The sequence below is a fragment of the Photinus pyralis genome, unplaced genomic scaffold, assembly GCF_008802855.1.
Source record: "Photinus pyralis isolate 1611_PpyrPB1 unplaced genomic scaffold, Ppyr1.3 Ppyr1.4_LG8, whole genome shotgun sequence".
Taxonomy (NCBI): domain Eukaryota; kingdom Metazoa; phylum Arthropoda; class Insecta; order Coleoptera; family Lampyridae; genus Photinus; species Photinus pyralis.
The window spans coordinates 21,829,725-21,847,679 of NW_022170819.1; the positions used below are offsets into that span (position 1 = coordinate 21,829,725).

The 17,955-nt window shown below is 38.0% G+C and overlaps 2 protein-coding genes across 5 annotated transcripts; both read right to left on the reverse strand.

Moving 5' to 3' along the window:
* Window positions 1-9,108: 9,108 nt before the first annotated feature.
* LOC116178765 (dimethylaniline monooxygenase [N-oxide-forming] 5-like) lies at window positions 9,109-11,624 on the reverse strand. Of its 4 annotated transcripts, none has more exons than XM_031498356.1 (7): window positions 10,685-11,620; window positions 10,457-10,635; window positions 10,264-10,405; window positions 9,914-10,213; window positions 9,723-9,867; window positions 9,504-9,667; window positions 9,109-9,460 (listed from the first exon to the last, which is right to left on the reverse strand). In XM_031498356.1, exons 1-7 carry the CDS (start codon window positions 10,691-10,693, stop codon window positions 9,161-9,163), a joined length of 1,239 nt encoding a protein of 412 aa, XP_031354216.1. In that variant the 5' UTR covers window positions 10,694-11,620; the 3' UTR covers window positions 9,109-9,160. The 4 variants fall into 4 exon arrangements, with proteins under 4 accessions (XP_031354216.1, XP_031354217.1, XP_031354219.1 ...); XM_031498357.1 differs by having other exon boundaries at window positions 10,457-10,619; window positions 10,907-11,618; XM_031498359.1 differs by having other exon boundaries at window positions 10,457-10,619; window positions 10,685-11,618.
* A 2,358-nt stretch (window positions 11,625-13,982) lies between these two features.
* Window positions 13,983-16,414, reverse strand: LOC116179706 (flavin-containing monooxygenase FMO GS-OX4-like). The gene is made up of 6 exons (XM_031499525.1): window positions 15,959-16,414; window positions 15,771-15,912; window positions 15,424-15,723; window positions 15,229-15,373; window positions 15,015-15,178; window positions 13,983-14,970 (listed from the first exon to the last, which is right to left on the reverse strand). The coding sequence occupies exons 1-6, from the start codon at window positions 16,132-16,134 to the stop codon at window positions 14,668-14,670; spliced, it is 1,230 nt and encodes a 409-aa protein (XP_031355385.1). The 5' UTR covers window positions 16,135-16,414; the 3' UTR covers window positions 13,983-14,667.
* Window positions 16,415-17,955: the final 1,541 nt, after the last annotated feature.

Sequence of the window (17,955 nt, forward strand, 5' to 3'; positions counted from 1 at the left end):
CAAAAACTGTTACGCGATCTTGACTTGGGCGATCGTAAACCAACTCAGTTACTCAGAGAAATGAAGACGCTATCCGGTACCAGTATCTCCAATGAGTTGCTAAAGAAACTGTGGCTACAGCGACTTCCCCAACAAGTACAAGTAGTTTTAACAATTAGCTCTGAATCGTTAGACAATTTGGCCATCATGGCCGATAAAATTGTTGAAACATATTCTAACTCGGTAGTAACAGATGTCGCCACACGTGAAGTGCAATCAAATTCATCACGCATGAATACCCATCATGAAACCGATTTAGATAAGAAATTAGAAGAATTCAAACGCGATATTTTTCGTGAGCTGAACAAACTTCGTGGACACAGGAACCCTATTCCGCGAAACAGATCGAAAAGCAGAACGAGGGAACGATCTAATGCTACTCCACCACCGGAGGGATTATGTTATTACCACCGCCGTTTTGCAGAAAGGGCAAAGAAATGCACAAAACCATGTGCATTTGAAACAACTGCGGAAAACTAACAGGTCCGTCCCAAATAGCGGTATGCGACGGTCCCTTCACTCACCGCTTATTCATTTATGACCGGATAACGAGAAACCATTATTTAATTGACACCGGTGCTGACGTTTCCGTAATACCTGCCAATGTCAAAGAAAAAAATGAGTGCAACCGCGGCTCGCCATTATACGCAGCGAATCATTCAACAATCCACACATATGGCACACGTACTATACGTCTAGAACTAGGTCTACGTCGAAATTTCAACTGGAAATTTATTATCGCGGATGTGAAGAAACCCATAATTGGTGCAGATTTTATACATTATTATGGATTAATAGTAGATGTAAAACGGCGACGCATCATCGATCCGTTAAGTTCAATTCATTCACTCGCACAAATATCTAAAATCAATACACCATTGTCTCTCACTCCTATCTCAGATAACATAGGCAACCACAGCATCGTAACATTACTACGTAAGTTCAAAGATATAACAGTGGAGAAAATATTTTCGCCCGATACTGTGAAGCATAACGTTACACATGTTATTGAAACTAAAGGTGCACCAGTAACATCAAAAACAAGAAGACTTTCTACGGAAAAACTGAAAATCGCTAAGGATCAATTCGAGTTCATGATGTCCCAAGGAATTTGCCGGCCATCGGATAGCGAATGGGCCAGTCCACTTCAATTAGTTAAGAAAACTAACGGCCAGTGGAGACCCTGTGGAGATTACCGTGGTCTAAATGCGGTCACAGTCCCCGATAGGTACCCCATACCACTCCTAAGTGATTTTACACACAATCTGAATGGATGCAAGATCTTCTCCACACTGGATTTAGTGAGAGCGTATCATCAAATACCAGTTGAACCAAGCGATGTCCCCAAAACCGCCATATCAACACCGTTCGGGTTGTTTGAATTTACTCGCATGACATTCGGTTTGCGAAATGCAGCACAAACATTTCAACGGTTTATACACTCGGTTTTACGCGGATTAGATTTTTGTTTTTCTTACATTGACGACATTTTAATCGCTTCTACAAACGAAGTAGAACATCTGAAACACATCGAACAAGTTTTCCAACGTCTTCAACAGTATGGCCTTGTCATCAACACAGGAAAGTGCGTATTTGGGCAACCCGAAGTTACATTTCTCGGACATTCTGTTAATGAGAATGGAATTGGACCGGCACAGGGACGTGTACAAGCCATCGTAGATTATAAACCACCACGAACCGTTAAGGACCTAAGAAGATTTCCTAGGTATGCTGAACTTTTATAGAAAGTTTTTACCGCAAGCTGCTCGAAACAAGCACCACTCACTGATCTTTTGAAAGGTTCTACAAAAAATGACAAAACTAAGATAGAATGGTCCACCAGCTGTCGCACAGCATTCGAAGAGACCAAACGACAACTAGCAGAAGCAACAGTTTTGGCTCACCCAATACCCGAAGCTAAACTAGCAGTAATGGTAGACGCATCGGACATAGCGATTGGTGCAGTCGTACAGCAGGCAGTACGAGGCCATTGGCAGCCCCTCAGTTTTTTTTCCGCAAAGCTTACCGACACGCAACGTCGATACAGCGCATACGACAGGGAATTACTGGCAGCGTATTCAAGCATTAAACACTTTCGACCCATAATAGAAGGCCGTCCGTTCACATTATTTACGGATCACAAGCCGCTCACATATGCCTACCGACAAAAACCGGAGAAGGCATCCCCAAGACAACAGAGACACCTCGATTTAGTGTTCCAATTCACCACAGATATCCAACATATTTCGGGTAAAGATAACGTGGTAGCGGACACACTTTCGCGAGTGGAACAATTATCAATTCCTAGTACCATTAATTATGAGGAGCTCGCAGATGCACAAACGACGGATGAACAGCTCACAAAACTTTTACAAGGAAGTACAACGTTGCAACTCAAACGGATCTCGATACTTGGAACAAATAAAACAATTTACTGTGACGTTTCAACAGGACACCAACGCCCGTACGTACCGAAGAAGTTCCAAAGAACAGTTTTTGAAAGCGTCCACAAATTAGCTCACCCAGGTATAAGATCCGGCATAAAGACTATAACAAAAAATTTTGTATGGCATAATATGAAACGCGACATCCATCACTGGACAAAAACGTGCCCCAACTGCCAAATTGCAAAAATAACACGCCACGTAAAATCGCAAGTTGGAAAATTTCCAGAAAATATCAGGAGATTTGAACACATCCATCTAGACATAATAGGCCCACTACCAACGTCTGAAGATAAGCGATACTGCGTAACGTTAATCGACCGATATACGCGATGGGTCGAGGCAGTACCCGTTGCAGACATCCGAGCAGAAACAGTAGCTCGTGCCGTATTTGACAATTGGATAACACGATTCGGGACACCAACTACCGTTGTCACCGACCAAGGTCGCCAATTTGAATCGACCTTATTTTCTGAACTCGGTAAATTAATAGGATTTAAACGACAACGCACAACTGCATACAACCCGCAAGCCAACGGTCTCATCGAGAGATGGCATAGGACTTTGAAGACCGCAATTACATGTCACAACCAGCAGAACTGGACACGGATACTTCCGATTGTCTTGTTAGGACTACGCACGGCATTCCGCGAGGACTTCAATTCAACGTCGGCAGAACTGGTATATGGAACAACTATAAATTTACCAAGTTGCTTCGTAACCTGCGACCAGAGCTCTCAATCAATACAATCAGAGTTTGTGGTACAATTACGCAAACATTTCAATGAAATGCAACCCATTCCTGCGACCAACCACGCCAAACAATCCGACATCTTTGTGTTTCGAGAGTTGTCTAGCTGCTCACACGTACTGGTAAGGAAAGACTACGTACGATCTCCATTACAAGCACCATACGAAGGCCCCTATGAAGTGCAAGATCGAAATGATAAATATTTCACTATAGAAGTTAAAGGCAAACTCAGACATGTTTCCATCAACCGACTAAAACCATACTTTTGCGAGAGTAATGATTACACTCAAACTTCCTCACATTCTGACCCGACACCGCATAGTTTCATCGAAGTGCCAGATAAACCTAAGGTGAGATTCGCAGATACCCCAATGATCACAAAAGCGGGAAGAATTATCAAACCAACGAACAAATCGCTGACGTGACGTTAAATCGTGCATTAGCATGCACTGGCGGGGGAGTACTGTGGCGATCCATGGGTGGATCTGGAACGTTTGTTTTTAGTTTACATGGTGATAATTTCAATATGTCATTTTTAATCAAATATAAAAAATGTTATTAGTGTTATTTAATTCTATTCTAATGAATGAAAGATTTACAACAGTGCTGTTGTGAAGTACCTACCCATTAGTTAACACCGTAACACAGTATATTGAAGGATATACTGTGACCGTAATCTGTACCTAATAGCGAAGCAAAATTAGCGATATTACAAGGATTTTATGGGATGTTATAGTAATAACGATTTAAGTTCGCATGCAACATTCAACATACTTAATTGTTTATTGAAATTGACATGATGAGAAGTGCATTAGCAATTTTTGGCAAATTATAGGTAGTTGTGCTGCTTACCCAACCGAATCGCAACGGAAAGTAGGTACTTACTGAGAATTAGGATTGTCACACATGAATTCTACCGTATAATGTAAGGTATAATACTGTACAACTTGTAATACAGTTAAATAAATATTCACATTAGCCGGCTAGATAAGGATTTATCAGTTTTGTGGAAAGTGATGGGAATTTCCAATTACAGAGCAATGAGGAAAATCAAAAAAGTCCTGTTTATACTTACATTAATGCTTTCAAACAATACACAATACACGTACAAGCAATTGATAAACTCACACAATAAAGCGTCATTAGACTAAAGTACAAACTGTTATGACTGAGAAAAGGGGGGAGACTTGAATTAAAGTTATAAGATAATATGCTTTCTCCTCCACGTAATAGAAAACTACAGTTGTTTCATGGAATATAAAACGAATTTTGAGTAAAAAGGGTATATTTCTTGAATCTATGAGGCGACGCATTAGCATTTTGTTCCAAGTGTAGACGCATAGGAATTCATTCAAGAAACTGCCCTTTTACTCAGTCAACTACCAATTCAAATAATTACAGAGGGTGGCCCAACAAAAACGAAACAGACTGTATAACTCGAAAAGAAATAGTTTTTGAAACTAACGCAAAAACACGTCGACCTCCGTTGGAAGAGGCACATCTTTTACTTCAAAATTTACACCCCTGTTGTCAACCCCCTAAGCAGAGTTGCCACCCCTTCAATAATTTTAAATTGAACATTGGGTCGAGTGACACATCATTGGAAAGGGATGTACACTACACGCCTATGGTTGAGTTTTCAAATTCACGCGGCTCGTATATGTATCCATTCGCATTGGGCCAGGGGAGAGACTGTACCTGAAATGAGTAGGTATTATGACATTAGGGGTAATCAAAACGGACTAGTCCGAGGACGGGGTGGTAAGTAATGATGTGAAATTTATAGAATTATTTGTTCTAGGACTACTGTAGAAATACCTCAAATAAGAGAAATTTCCACCAAGAGAGGGCGGTAGTCTCGACGCATTGTATTTGGATAGTAGTTTAAGGGCCGCCTGAGCCAGACAGTCACATGCCGCGCCAGGCGAAAGTGAGGTTTGCGCGCACGTGTACGAGACGTACTGAACAGGTAAACATAAACAGATAAACAGGTAAACAGATAAACAGGTAAACAGATAAACAGGTAAACAGATAAACAGGTAAACAGATAAACAGGTAAACAGATAAACAGGTAAACAGATAAACAGATAAACAGGTAAACAGATAAACAGGTAAACAGATAAACAGGTAAACAGATAAACAGGTAAACAGATAAACAGGTAAACATAAACAGATAAACAGGTAAACAGATAAACAGAACTAGCTTTATTTTTAAAAAAAGAAGCAGATCTTGTTTACCTGTTTATCTGTTTACCTGTTTATCTGTTTATGTTTACCTGTTCAGTACGTCTCGTACACGTGCGCGCAAACCTCACTTTCGCCTGGCGCGGCATGTGACTGTCTGGCTCAGGCGGTCCTTAAACTACTGACATTAATTCCTTGGGAAAATTGGTGCTACACTGACTATGGAGTAACAGTTGTTATTTAGAAACTTAAGTTAAATCCTTGTACATCGCAGTGTGAATTAACACACCTTCTTTATCGACACCAACCTCATCAGTATAGATCCACACACCGCCAAAGGCGCCAGTTTGCTCAAACACGTCACATTCATGCCCGCGCTGTACTGAGTACTTTGCCGCGACAAGACCCGAAGGTCCTGCACCGACAACTGCCACCTTCATCTACAAAGATTACAAACTTAAGGTTGATATTGTTGCATTGCGATTTTGTAAAAAATTTCACTTAACGCCAGTCTAACGTTATGTAACATAACATAGTAACTGTTACATACCATAGTTATATAACTATTATATACCATATATGGTAAAATGTTATACTCAATACTGCAGCTTTCAGGTACATATTTTGTGGTTAGATATATTGAAATAATGACAATTTGTTGATTTAACATTGTAATAGATGCTCGCTTAACCGTTTTCAAAAGTTTTATTTTCAAAATTGTATTTTATTCAACATAGGAAAATTTACACATACCGCTTCATAGCGAACGTGAACAAAGGTATGCTTGGAATAAGAGCGATAAGAAAGTATGCATTTTAGAGAAAAAAAAAAGTTGGTGAGACCGAAATATAAAGTGGGCTTTCGGCAGACGAGGTCATACTTTCTAAGAATTAGCACGTATTATTTGTGTGTGAAAATTTTGCATAATAGCGGTTATTTGCAGCTAATTTCGCGAGTATCATTTAAGGCGCGCCAAAATTTTTGTGTTTACCAACTTCATTTTGAGTGAAAAAATCTAAACAAGAATGTAGTTGCTGTTTTTAAATCGCGTCGTTCAGAAAAGGTTATTGAAATCAGACTGGTGAGAGTGTGAGTTGCCTGCAAGCTTAATTTTATGTTAAAATAGAGGTTAGCCTATTTCGTAGCATTTCGAGTGATAAAAACTCATTGTGATAAACAACCAAGTTTGTTTTTCAAATCGCCAACAGTAACGGCCAATTAAAATTTGAAATTTTGTTGTCCATCCTGGCTCGAAATGGGGTATAATCAGTTTATTTAATGGCTCATTAAAAGCATGTCGTATTCTAATACAGCGCATTCACACTCAAAATATTTCTTTTTAAGTGGCATAAATTCGAGCGTGACGAAAACTTTCAGCGTAACAATCCAAAAATCTGCAAACTATAATTTGATTTTCCAGATGCTCGAAAAATGAACTAAAAAATGGTGGGTTCAAAGTTCCTTACATATTTAGTTAATCATTTGTTGATCAAATCACCCACCAAATTCAAATTTTGAATGGTGTTTGATAAGAGATCATTATACAGCCTGATACACTTTCATATCTAGTATGTAGGATTTATTTATAACAGGGCTGTTGTGAAATAATAGTTAACGCTATAGATAATAGCCAGAAAGTACAAGTTAAAACCGAGGATTACGATTGCCACACAGGAATTCTGCCATATAAGAATAATACTACACAACGTGTAATACAGTTAAATACATATTCCGAATAGTCAGGATTTATCAGTGGGAATTTCCAAATGACGGACCAATGAGGAAAATTAAACCATTCCTGACGTACTTACATTAATGCCTTCAAACTATACACTACACAAGCAATTGATAAAATTAAATGATCACAGAATAACATCATTAGACTAATTTTTTATTCAATGACTAAAGTACAAATTGTTTTGGCTGAGAAAAGAGGGGAGACTTAAATTAAATTTATTGTTAAAAAATTTCCTGGTGTTGCAATTTCCATGTCACTTAGCGTAGATGAATAATCATCCGTCCTAAAGTGCAATTTTGTATCTTTTTATACAGCTGAGAGCGTGGCGTTGTTGGACGACGTATACATACAAAAGTGGGAACCAGAACAGTCGCTGCGAAATAGTGGCCTGGGAGCATATTCGCGAATAACAGACCCGTAATCCCTTTGGAAAACTCCTCAACATTAAAAAACTGTTCATGCAAAGAATCGAACCAGAGCCGCCCGGTTGCAAGCCGAGTATCCTTGCCACTAGACCATTATGGCACAAATTCAATTCTGATTAAACTGAGTTTGCATTCCGAAATAGTTGTGAGGAAGGATTAATTGTCGCATGCATGCGGGTGCGTCTATCGTTTACAGATATGCGTGCACGGTCGTTATGAAATATTGACCGTTACAGTACCCCCTTTTTGTTTTTGAAAGTAAAACAACCAAATGCGATTTGAAAAACGACAAGTTAAAAATAAACAAGAGCTTATCCCCAAACGATTTCTAAAAAAAACAAACCTACAAAACCAAATTCTACCCTTTAAATTTTTTTTCACAATTTCACAAATCAACCCTACCAAGTACCTCTTGTATTTGACCTTAGTTCGATAAAACTTTTCCTAACTCGTCACAACTTACCTACTAATTCAAATAAAATCACACCTACACCCATGGGTCCTATTTAGTTATTCAAACCGTGCCTTGTTTTGGTGGAGGAAAAATAGCATACAGTGCCGTGGAAAGTACCCACCTATTGCGCTATATACAAAAAACTGTATCTAGAAACGCCACTCTCTAGACACCCAACAAAGAAGTATTGGACTTAAAAGCGGGGGCAACAACCACCCAAGACTCCGATTTCCGGTAAGCGGGACGGTCTAAAGGACCTACGGAGGGAACCTTACACTCGCCACTCTGCGTTTAAAACATCGTCTGTCCTACTCCACCCGATTATTTTTTAATATCTTCCGCTAACCGTCAAATGTGGGAGGACCTTCACCATTCCTAGCGGTCATATCTTCGAAAAGAAACAAAAACCTTTATATCGCGAACCCTACCGACCCCTTACGCAACTCGGTTCCAAAGTTGAAGAGCAATACTCGGGTCCACCCCCTAATCATTCTAGTTTGCTAGGCTAAACTGCCTGACTTTGTCATCAATCTAAACTTACAAATAAACGGTATGGTAGTAGCAAAAATTTGAACCCATATGGTAGTGGCAATTCACAAAGAGCCAATGTCAAAGATGCAACAAAAGATTTAAAAATGATCATTAATATGACTTTTTTCCATGAGGGGCTCAATCCTCACCGCGAAATACTTTATTTTAAGAAAAAAATTAGATTGTTATACGGTTATCTAGACATTTTAGAAAATATAAATTTGAGAAACATACCACAACTATATAACTCACGGATTTTAAAACAAAGAAAACAGTTGGGGTAGGGTGGGACTTTTGATTAGTCGCCTCTTACGACACGCAGTACCCTCTGCGGTAGGGTTATTGTACTGGTAGCTGTACTACTCCCGCTCCTACACAGGGAAAATGTGTAACAGAGATTTCACCTTGTCTCTAATTTGTTGTTGAACGTTACCCTTACCCCCTGTGCTACTAGGGCAAGAATTTCAATGAAACGTGACCACAATTATTACAAATACGCTCGACTGGTTTTACAGGGTTTTATAGTCAAATTATTTGTTCTATATAAAATTTATTTTTTGTACCTACAATTTATGTTGGTTCGACAATACTGCTTTAGGGTATTGTTACTTCAAAGTTCTCATCGTCAATAATTCTATAATTCATACGATCTCTCTTAAGTAATACTCTTTCAAATATTTTAAAAAGGACGGGGGGTAATTTAAAAACGTTTGCAGTAACCGCAAGATCTTCGGCATATATTTCAGCTGCTCTACCGTTATCGATTCTGTGAATGTGCTTTTTCGGGACATTTTCTTTGTGTTTCATTTCAAGAAATTTCTCCCATTCCTCTAACATTGCTTCTTTTGAGGGAAGTTTAAATTTTTCTTCCAGTAATTCCATTGCAAAACGAACCTGAAACTATTACTTATATACCTCCTAGTTTTAACGTACTTACTTGCAAGTCGAAGGTAGTGGGTCCTATGCCAACGTACGGAAGAGCGATAAAAAACATTGTAGGGTGCTCAATGTTGACGATTTGTTTGTATAAAGGAGCTATACCGTTATTTTCAACTTTAACCCCGCATCGTTCGGTTAAAAAGGGGCAGGTATACAGGTACCCTATAAAAGTGGAGCGTCATGGTTAGGTTTTATTTCGTCCGATTTCAGTCAGTACCCGAGCAATAAACTACGCTGTCAATCTGCTCCATCGAGCCATCATTGAAAAGTGCACTGCACTTAGTAAATCCAGTAACCTCGGGTTTTTGAGTAAGGTTATCTGGGACAACAACCTTTAATTCTTCACGCGAACTTATATAAACCTGTAAAGTATTTTAGTATTTGATTGCCTGGAATTACTATACGTACATGATTGGCAACCTTACAAATGAGTGTAGCGATATCCTGTCCAGAATGGTGACCTCCCACTATTAAAACTCTTTGTCCTTTGTAAGGGTCGGTCACTCTAAATGCGTGGCTATGTATTTGACTGCCATTAAACAAATTCTGTCCCGGAATTTTGGGGATGTAACCATCCTTAAAGCGACCATTACAAACAAAGACGCAATCGTAGCAAGTGCTGGTTTCAGTGTTCGTCTTGAGATTTTTAACTTTTAGTAGCCACTGGTTGTGTTCCATTGGATTTACTTGAGTAACACGCATGTGGTACTACAATATACATAAAAATATTCTTTGAACATTAGAGCTGTACTACCTACCATAATTATCTTGTTTAGTCCAAACATTTCAGCGTAACTCTGGTAATACTCAAGAACGTGATGATGAGCAATATACGATTCTTTCAAAGTTATTGGATAGTGATGATCTGAGTACGTCATTATTTCTTTAGGGACATTAACCCTAAACATGAGGGTGAAGGTGGTATTACATAGAATTGCAATATCGACTTACACTAAATCCTTGTAGATACTTGACTGAACCTCACTGCCACCTTCGCCTTCGCTGTACACCCAATTGCCTCCCAAGGAACCTGTTTGCTCAAAGACATCACACTCGTAGGATTTCTGTAATGCATATTTCGCCGAAACTAAACCCGCGGGGCCCGCCCCTATAACTGCAATTCGCAATTTCTAATTAAAAATCAGTAATAGTTTCAATTGTAATCGTTGATCTGCTTACCCGTTTCATACTATAATGTATGGATTTGCGACTTAATATGATATGATATCTTACAAATGGTTTGGTGATTAAGAGATTTAAGCGTCTCGACTTTACGTGATAAGATACAATAAGCTATGAAGTCAAAAGTTGGTTGAAAACAATGATTCGGATAACAGACATCGGATTGGTTCAAATTTCAAGTAGTATACAATTACTAGGGGATCATTCACATTATCTTACCATATGATACTGCATTTCATAACTTCTGCGAGGTTACAAAAAAATAATGATTGGCACACCATGATATGGAGACCAGTCCGGCTATCATTTGTAGGATGTCACAAAGTTTTGGTTTTTCTAATGGAAACAATAGCTTCTTTAACTTTTAACATTGGAAATCTGTATGGTTTTGTTTCGTATATGGGTATCCAGTTTCGTTCAAGCAGAAAAGACAACGGTGTCGCATCAAGTGACGATTGTATCGTACTCCGACCGTGATCGGTATTGTTTTGTTGATTTGTTTTTTACGTATGGCGTTATTCGGTTATCACTTTCAATGTCTTCGAGGGTTCCTGGATTGCAGCAACACAACTGTAAACGATTACTAATGGGCAAATATAGACCATAGCAGCTATCAATTAGCGAAGTCCCGATTGAACATGATATTTCTCATAGTAAGCGGGTGTATAATTTGAACAGCGCAACCTGAGGAGTCTATATATAAGTATAACCATAATATAACACAAGTATAACCAAGGAGAAACGTAATTTATTTATTTATTGTCCCTCTTGTTCTGGGCCCTCAACAGGATTTCGCCCAATTACAGAGTGACTCGTTTTAGAGGTGCCCCTGCATTCAGAGTAATCGTAATGCGGTCAATAGATAGGATCAGGTCGGGTATTTACGGAATTTAAAATACACGTATTTATTGTTTATTTTATTATTACAGTTTACTGATTTAAGGAACTAAAGCGTCACTGTTCTTACCGGGGTTATTAAACGGCAATGGGAATGAAAAGTGACAGTAGACATTGAATTATCAATATTATCTTTGACCTTTAATCAAACACTTAGTACTTTCGTGTGGACTTTGATTGATTGCAGACAATAAATAGCAATTTAAAATAAAATGATTGTTGATTCAAATTTACAAAAATCGATCCAAATTCCACTTTATCTTACATTTGTCTTTACGATGTGACAAATACTAAAGTATAATATCTACGTCGTGGCCACGTTTCCTCTAACTTACTCCCTACCTCATTAACATGTACTGATGTAATCATAACTCGGTTTGCAGTTTTAAATGTTTTGAAGTCGTATTTCATTGTATGAAAATTTACGTATTATTCGCTTCATACGAAAGGTAAACGCTAATTTGGGTATTGCGATTAGCGAGTGATAAAACGAACGTATTTAGAAAAGCCTGGGCTATCTGCGAGGTTGCATAGAATCGTTGGATCACAGCGGGCTTGGTCAGACATTTGCTTTGGTTCCGATTGGTCTTTTTACTTGGACCATTGACATGAACTTATAAATTAAGATGGACTGCTGATCAAACAGTTGCATAGCGGTAGAAATGGCCCTAGCATGGGCGCGGCCATGATGTGCATTTTTTAGTTATTTTCTAGGGGAATTTTCCTAGTGCTCAAGTTTTGAGACTATTGCAGCCTTGGAAAATGACATGTGTCACAGTAATTTATTTAGAAAACGTGATGTTAATGCTTGTTTATTAGTTGATTTGAATTTCGCGCTAAGTGAGTGCACATCATGGCTGCCCCCATGCTAGGGCGTTGCGAAGAAATGGTGACATAAACAAACTCATCGGCCTAAAATGGTCTTCATGGAAAATCAGAGACGCTTAAATAGTATTTAAAATGGCATTTGCTCACGAAAAAGTCAAATACTAAGCGGAAAAAAGAGCGTGTGCAGGGTCGTTGGAATGTCGACTCCGTTTGTTCTTGTTTCTTCGAGAATTTGAAGCAAGTTTTGAATGCAGTCGACAAGCTTCATTGTCCGGAAAATTTCCATACGCGAGATCTCCACAGTGGGGGATGTTGCCGTATCACCCAAAGCGATCCAGTTTCCATTTTTTCTTGGAGGGAGCAGTACTATTTGTAACCTAAGGAAAAACATCTGTAAGGTCCTTTAAGTTTTTTGAATTGTAAAAGATATTGATCCCTTGTCAGTGGATGTGTATTTAACGTAATCGCAATATCTTTAAAGGGACCGATCTGTGGAAATTAATTGCATGAAACAGACTTGTATTGCGTTTAATGATTATAATTGGGTCCATACATAGTAATCTGTTTTTTCATTAGTTGGGGACTTATATTTAATTTAGTGATAATATTTCTTTGCATGAATTCAAATTTTGTTTAAATATAAGGCGTGTCTAAGTACTTTATGTAAAAGTTTGTCATGAGTTTATTGTTATTATAAAAAATTTAGATAAGCAAACAATTGAAACTGATACTGGGCCACGATATAGGGTTTGTATTTACTGTAGTTATACGAAACAAATCAATATTTTAAATCAGAAAAAATGTAAAAGACTATGGAATTGGATCACCTTTAGTTTGTCAATATATTCAATTATATATTTTGGAATTCGTATTTAAGCGTGAAGTTGTGATATTCAGATTTAAAAAGGAGATATGAAGCCAAACTTCTCAAGGTAAGGGGTATTTAAATTTAGCCGTGGGTAAAATTACTTGTGAAAAATTTGTATCAGTGCCGTAGAGGATCAATTTTATTCAGTACACTTTACTAAGAACTGAAATACATTTAGTCAATGTCGTGAGGATGGTATCTATGCTGGCCACAGCAAATTTTTTCAAAAGGCTTCGCGTATTTTCTTTTTCCGTACTGAATATTTGCTTGGTTCTTTTTTTGAACACAATTATTTATCTCCTTAACATGACGCAACCGGAAACCAATGATCCGCAAAATAAAGATTCTTAAATTCATTCGAAACTATTGTCTTTAAAGCTTTGCAAATAACAAAATATTCGAATGATCAACCCTATAAGGGGACTACTGTGGTTCACAATGTATATAATAATATATAATATATAATAATAATAGGTTTGAAAATGTTGGTTACGCCAAACTTACTCGTTGACTTGTAATTGCTCCTTATGCTGCTAACTCGTTGCATGAACTTACCTTCGTTCTTGCCTATATAAATACCTGATATGTATTATGTGGTAAATAATGGGAACGTTGTGCTCAAATAAAGTGCCAGTTTGAACATCTGAGCAAGATCAAAATCGATACGTTACCTGAATTATAGCTTCAAATCAATAAATACTGTCAAGGTCATACATCATCTGCTTTATTTATGATGAAAACAATCCAATTCAAGGTCATACATCGTCTGCGTTAATTATGATGCAAACAATTTCTGTCTGAAATCTAAATCAATTCACAAACTGAATGAATATTCTAATGATAAATTGAACTATTATAACGAAGGCCTCCTTCCAAATCTTAAATCCTTTTAACATCAATCTTTGATTTGAATGCCACTACCCCATAAAATACGGCGGTTTGATAGCGAACAACAAAAGCTTTTCATGAAAATGCCTGAGTCTCCAAATACGAACATAAGTAGGTCGAATAATTCGTCCAAACTGGTCGAATGGCGTTGAAATGCTGTTTCTAAACGTAGACCTATTGCTCATGTGTATGTAAAACATTCTTGGAACAATATTTGGCGCTTTTCCACTGAATTTACCTAATTATACGTCACATAAAAATATACCAAGCACGCGTTGCGTAAACGCCCTCACGCGTCTCTCCCTCCCGCGAGTGACTCAATGTCAAATCTTGGCCACTATAATACCTATCATAAAAAAAGAGTACTCGTATAGTTAAACTGACATATTAAAGGTATATTGATTCTACAGGGTGTTCAGGGAGCAATTGTGTGGTACCCCGCGAATAATGAAATTTAACCCTGTATCTTGGAAATAAAGGATGTGTGGTAGAAGAAACATTACGGAATGATTTCCTCAAACGTCTCATCGTCGATAATTCGATAATAGTAACGTGCTCTGTTGCGTAAGACCACCCTTTCATATAGCTTGGAGATCACATTCGGGATCCTAGTTATTTTGGCAGTACTTGCTAGATCCTCACTGTAGCTTGTTGATGATTTACCGTCACCTAATCGATGAGTGTGTTTCCTAGGAACGTTATCTTTACTTTTGTTTTGTAGGAATACGTCCCATTCCTCCAACATTTCGCTTTTCGAGGGTAGCTTGAATTTTTCTTGAAATGCGGCCATTGCAAAGCGAACCTGTGCTATCACTATATCATTAATTTCAGTATGTACGCACTTACTTGTAGATCAAAGGTAATATTGGATGCGCCCAAATACGGAAGACCAATGAAAAACATTGTTGGGTGCTCAATATTCACAATTTGCTTGTATAAAGGAGCCACCCCATTGTTTTCGACTCTAACGCCGCAACTCTCCGTTAAAAAGGAGCAGGTATAGAAGTACCCTAGATACGGAGTTTTTTGTAAATACGTGCGTTGTTAGTAATTGCCCTACCTGTGCAATATATTACACTGTCGATATGCTCGACTGATCCATCGCCAAAAACTACACCGTCCTCCGTGAACTTAGTCACTTCAGTTTTCTGCGATACGTTAGGGGGGAAAACACCTTGCAAGACTTCACGAGAACTTACATAAACCTGAAATTTGAATTACGACACTCGATCTCATTCGTTGCCTCTATACGTACATGTTTGGCAATCCTGCAAATCAGTCCGCAAATATCTTGACCGGAATGCTGACCGCCCACTATTAAAACACTTTGCTCTTTGTATGGATCGATCACTCTGAAAGTGTGACTGTGCATTTGTCGACCTTTAAACAAACTTTGTCCAGGAATTGTCGGAATGAACCCGTCTTTAAAGCGACCATTGCAAACAAAGACGCAGTCATACTGTCCAGTCGTTTCGGTTTCTGTTTCCAGATTCTGAACTACCAGTAACCATTTGTCACATTCGATTGATGTTATTCGCTCGACACGTGTGTAGTACTGAAGTGATATTTTTGCTCACTTCCGAAAACGACTGAGATAGCTACCTGAATGTGCTTGTTTAAGCCAAACTTTTCAGCGTAACCATGGTGATACGCCAAAACTTGATCGTGGGTAATGTATGATTCTTTGACGGTTGTTGGGTAATGATAATCTGAGTAGGTCATTAACTCCTTGGGGATATTAGTGCTGAAAATACGAGCGATATACTTGCTCATCTAATAAGTAGACTTACACCAAATCTTTGTAAACACTGGATTGGACATGCACATCATTAGTATTCTCATTGTACACCCAATTACCACCCAAAGAACCAGTTTGCTCAAATATGTCACATACGTAGCCGTTTTCTATTGCATACTTGGCTGCAACTAAACCTGATGGCCCCGCCCCAACAACGGCAATTCGCATTGTTTCAGTTGTAAGTTATTTGAGACATTACCAGCACTTATCCAAACACTATCGATTTGTAGCACTTTTTACATCGAACCATTTAACTATTTTTAATACAAAGGGTCGTGATAAGATGGGACTCAAAGTACACTTAATATGAATGTTAAGATATCGTCAGCAATGAGCAGTAAGTGTTTAGTAAAATTGCAGAGTTATATACTTAGCACACTAGATTCGAATAGTGGAATAATCGAAATATGAATGTATTTAAATTCGAATATTGGGAATACTCGAATAATCCAACTATTCGAATATTCAAATATTCGAAACTGTTGGAATATTCGTGACTATTTGTGCCATTTTCTAGCCGGTGAAGTGCACGGTATGTGCCGCTATGGTCGCTTTAGGCTTACAAAGATTTGCTTTACAAATTTTCCAGTATAGGAAATTTTATGTGTACCGCTTCATAATAGAAAATATATATATATATATATATATATATATATATATATATATAATCAATAATCCCTTTTTACCATATACAGTAGAAAATAACGGAACTAAAATGCAGTAGAATGGAGCGCTTTAAGATAAAAAGCGAGTGTGCCAGTAGATAAGACTCAAACGTCACAGTGTTGCGGGATCTGAAGACCGTTCTTACTGACCATGGGCTTGGCGACTGTATAAGGAAAAAATTTGGTGGGAGAGGGAGATTCTTCGCTGAACCTTCAAAGCGAATCTATGTAACTTGAGCGCGGCGTTTAGATCGCGTAACATTTATTTTCAACTGAAAGTTTAAACAAAAATTTGTATAACCTGTAACGAAGCACTAGGTTTTCCTACCAGCATTAATGAACACACCGTACATTTCGGAGTCTACCAGCTTTAATGAACATCCGGTATCTAGAGGCGCTTCGTTACGAAAAGTTGTGTTCCGGAACTCTTTATTTCTTTTAGGAGTTGAAAACAGAGGGCAGAAGTAGCTGCTTTCATTTCTAGAGCCGATGAGGAAACCAGTTGCTGCATTATATAAATTATCATTTTCTAATTATTTCCGAAATTGTTTTGATAGCATCTAACAGCCCTCAGCACGGAGAAACAAGGGGGAAAAATGGCAGCCAGTGAGGCAGCTGTTATTATTTTATACACAACTGTATTTAATCACACAATCAATTCACTGATAACTTCTTAACGCGATCTGTCAAATTAATTAATATTAGATGTGACCTAAAATTTACACGGCTCAATCAAAATTCTTTATTTAATAAATATAATTTTTATAGTCAAAAGTGCATTTTCTATTTTTCAATCGTTTCCAAAATTTATTAGAGAGACCACTGGTACAAACCAACCAGCCAAATCGGTCTGCTCCTTACAAAATTATACGTAATTCAATAAATATCGATTTTATTGCCAAAAAGGCATTTGCAGTTTTCGAATCGCTTCCAAAAGCTTTTCAACTTTCGATACCATTTAAAGGAATATCTGCTTCAAATTTCAACCACAATGGTAGGGTAGTTTCGGCTGAACCTTGTTTACAAGAATCATGCCGCACGCAGATACACACTACGTACATACAGACATTTTTTAAAACCACTGTTTGGACTCCTAGGACCGTAAGTAATCCGATGGTTTCAGTTCCATTAATTAGGTATTGGTCGACTTCAGTTTCCCTGTGTTAATTTAAAACGAGAATAAAAGATGCAGTTTAGTTCATAATCGCAGACCTGTTGCGATTGAGCCGAAATTTCAGGTATCAATTGGCATTACTGGCCTACCGAATTTGGAAATTTCAGTCTGGTCATGTAAATGAGCATAATTAACCGCAGTTAATTAATT

Excerpts from the sequence above, each read along its gene's own strand:
- LOC116179706 (XM_031499525.1), bottom strand. The coding sequence starts at position 16,134 with ATGCGAATTGCCGTTGTTGGGGCGGGGCCATCAGGTTTAGTTGCAGCC. Across the intron at positions 15,913-15,958 it reads AGTGTTTACAAAGATTTGGT|CACTAATATCCCCAAGGAGT; the intron begins GTAAGTCTACTT and ends TCGTATTTTCAG. Across the intron at positions 15,724-15,770 it reads GCTTAAACAAGCACATTCAG|TACTACACACGTGTCGAGCG; the intron begins GTAGCTATCTCA and ends ATATCACTTCAG.
- LOC116178765 (XM_031498356.1), bottom strand. Across the intron at positions 9,868-9,913 it reads TTTGTAAGGTTGCCAATCAT|GTTTATATAAGTTCGCGTGA; the intron begins GTACGTATAGTA and ends AATACTTTACAG. Across the intron at positions 9,461-9,503 it reads CCACTACCTTCGACTTGCAA|GTTCGTTTTGCAATGGAATT; the intron begins GTAAGTACGTTA and ends TAATAGTTTCAG.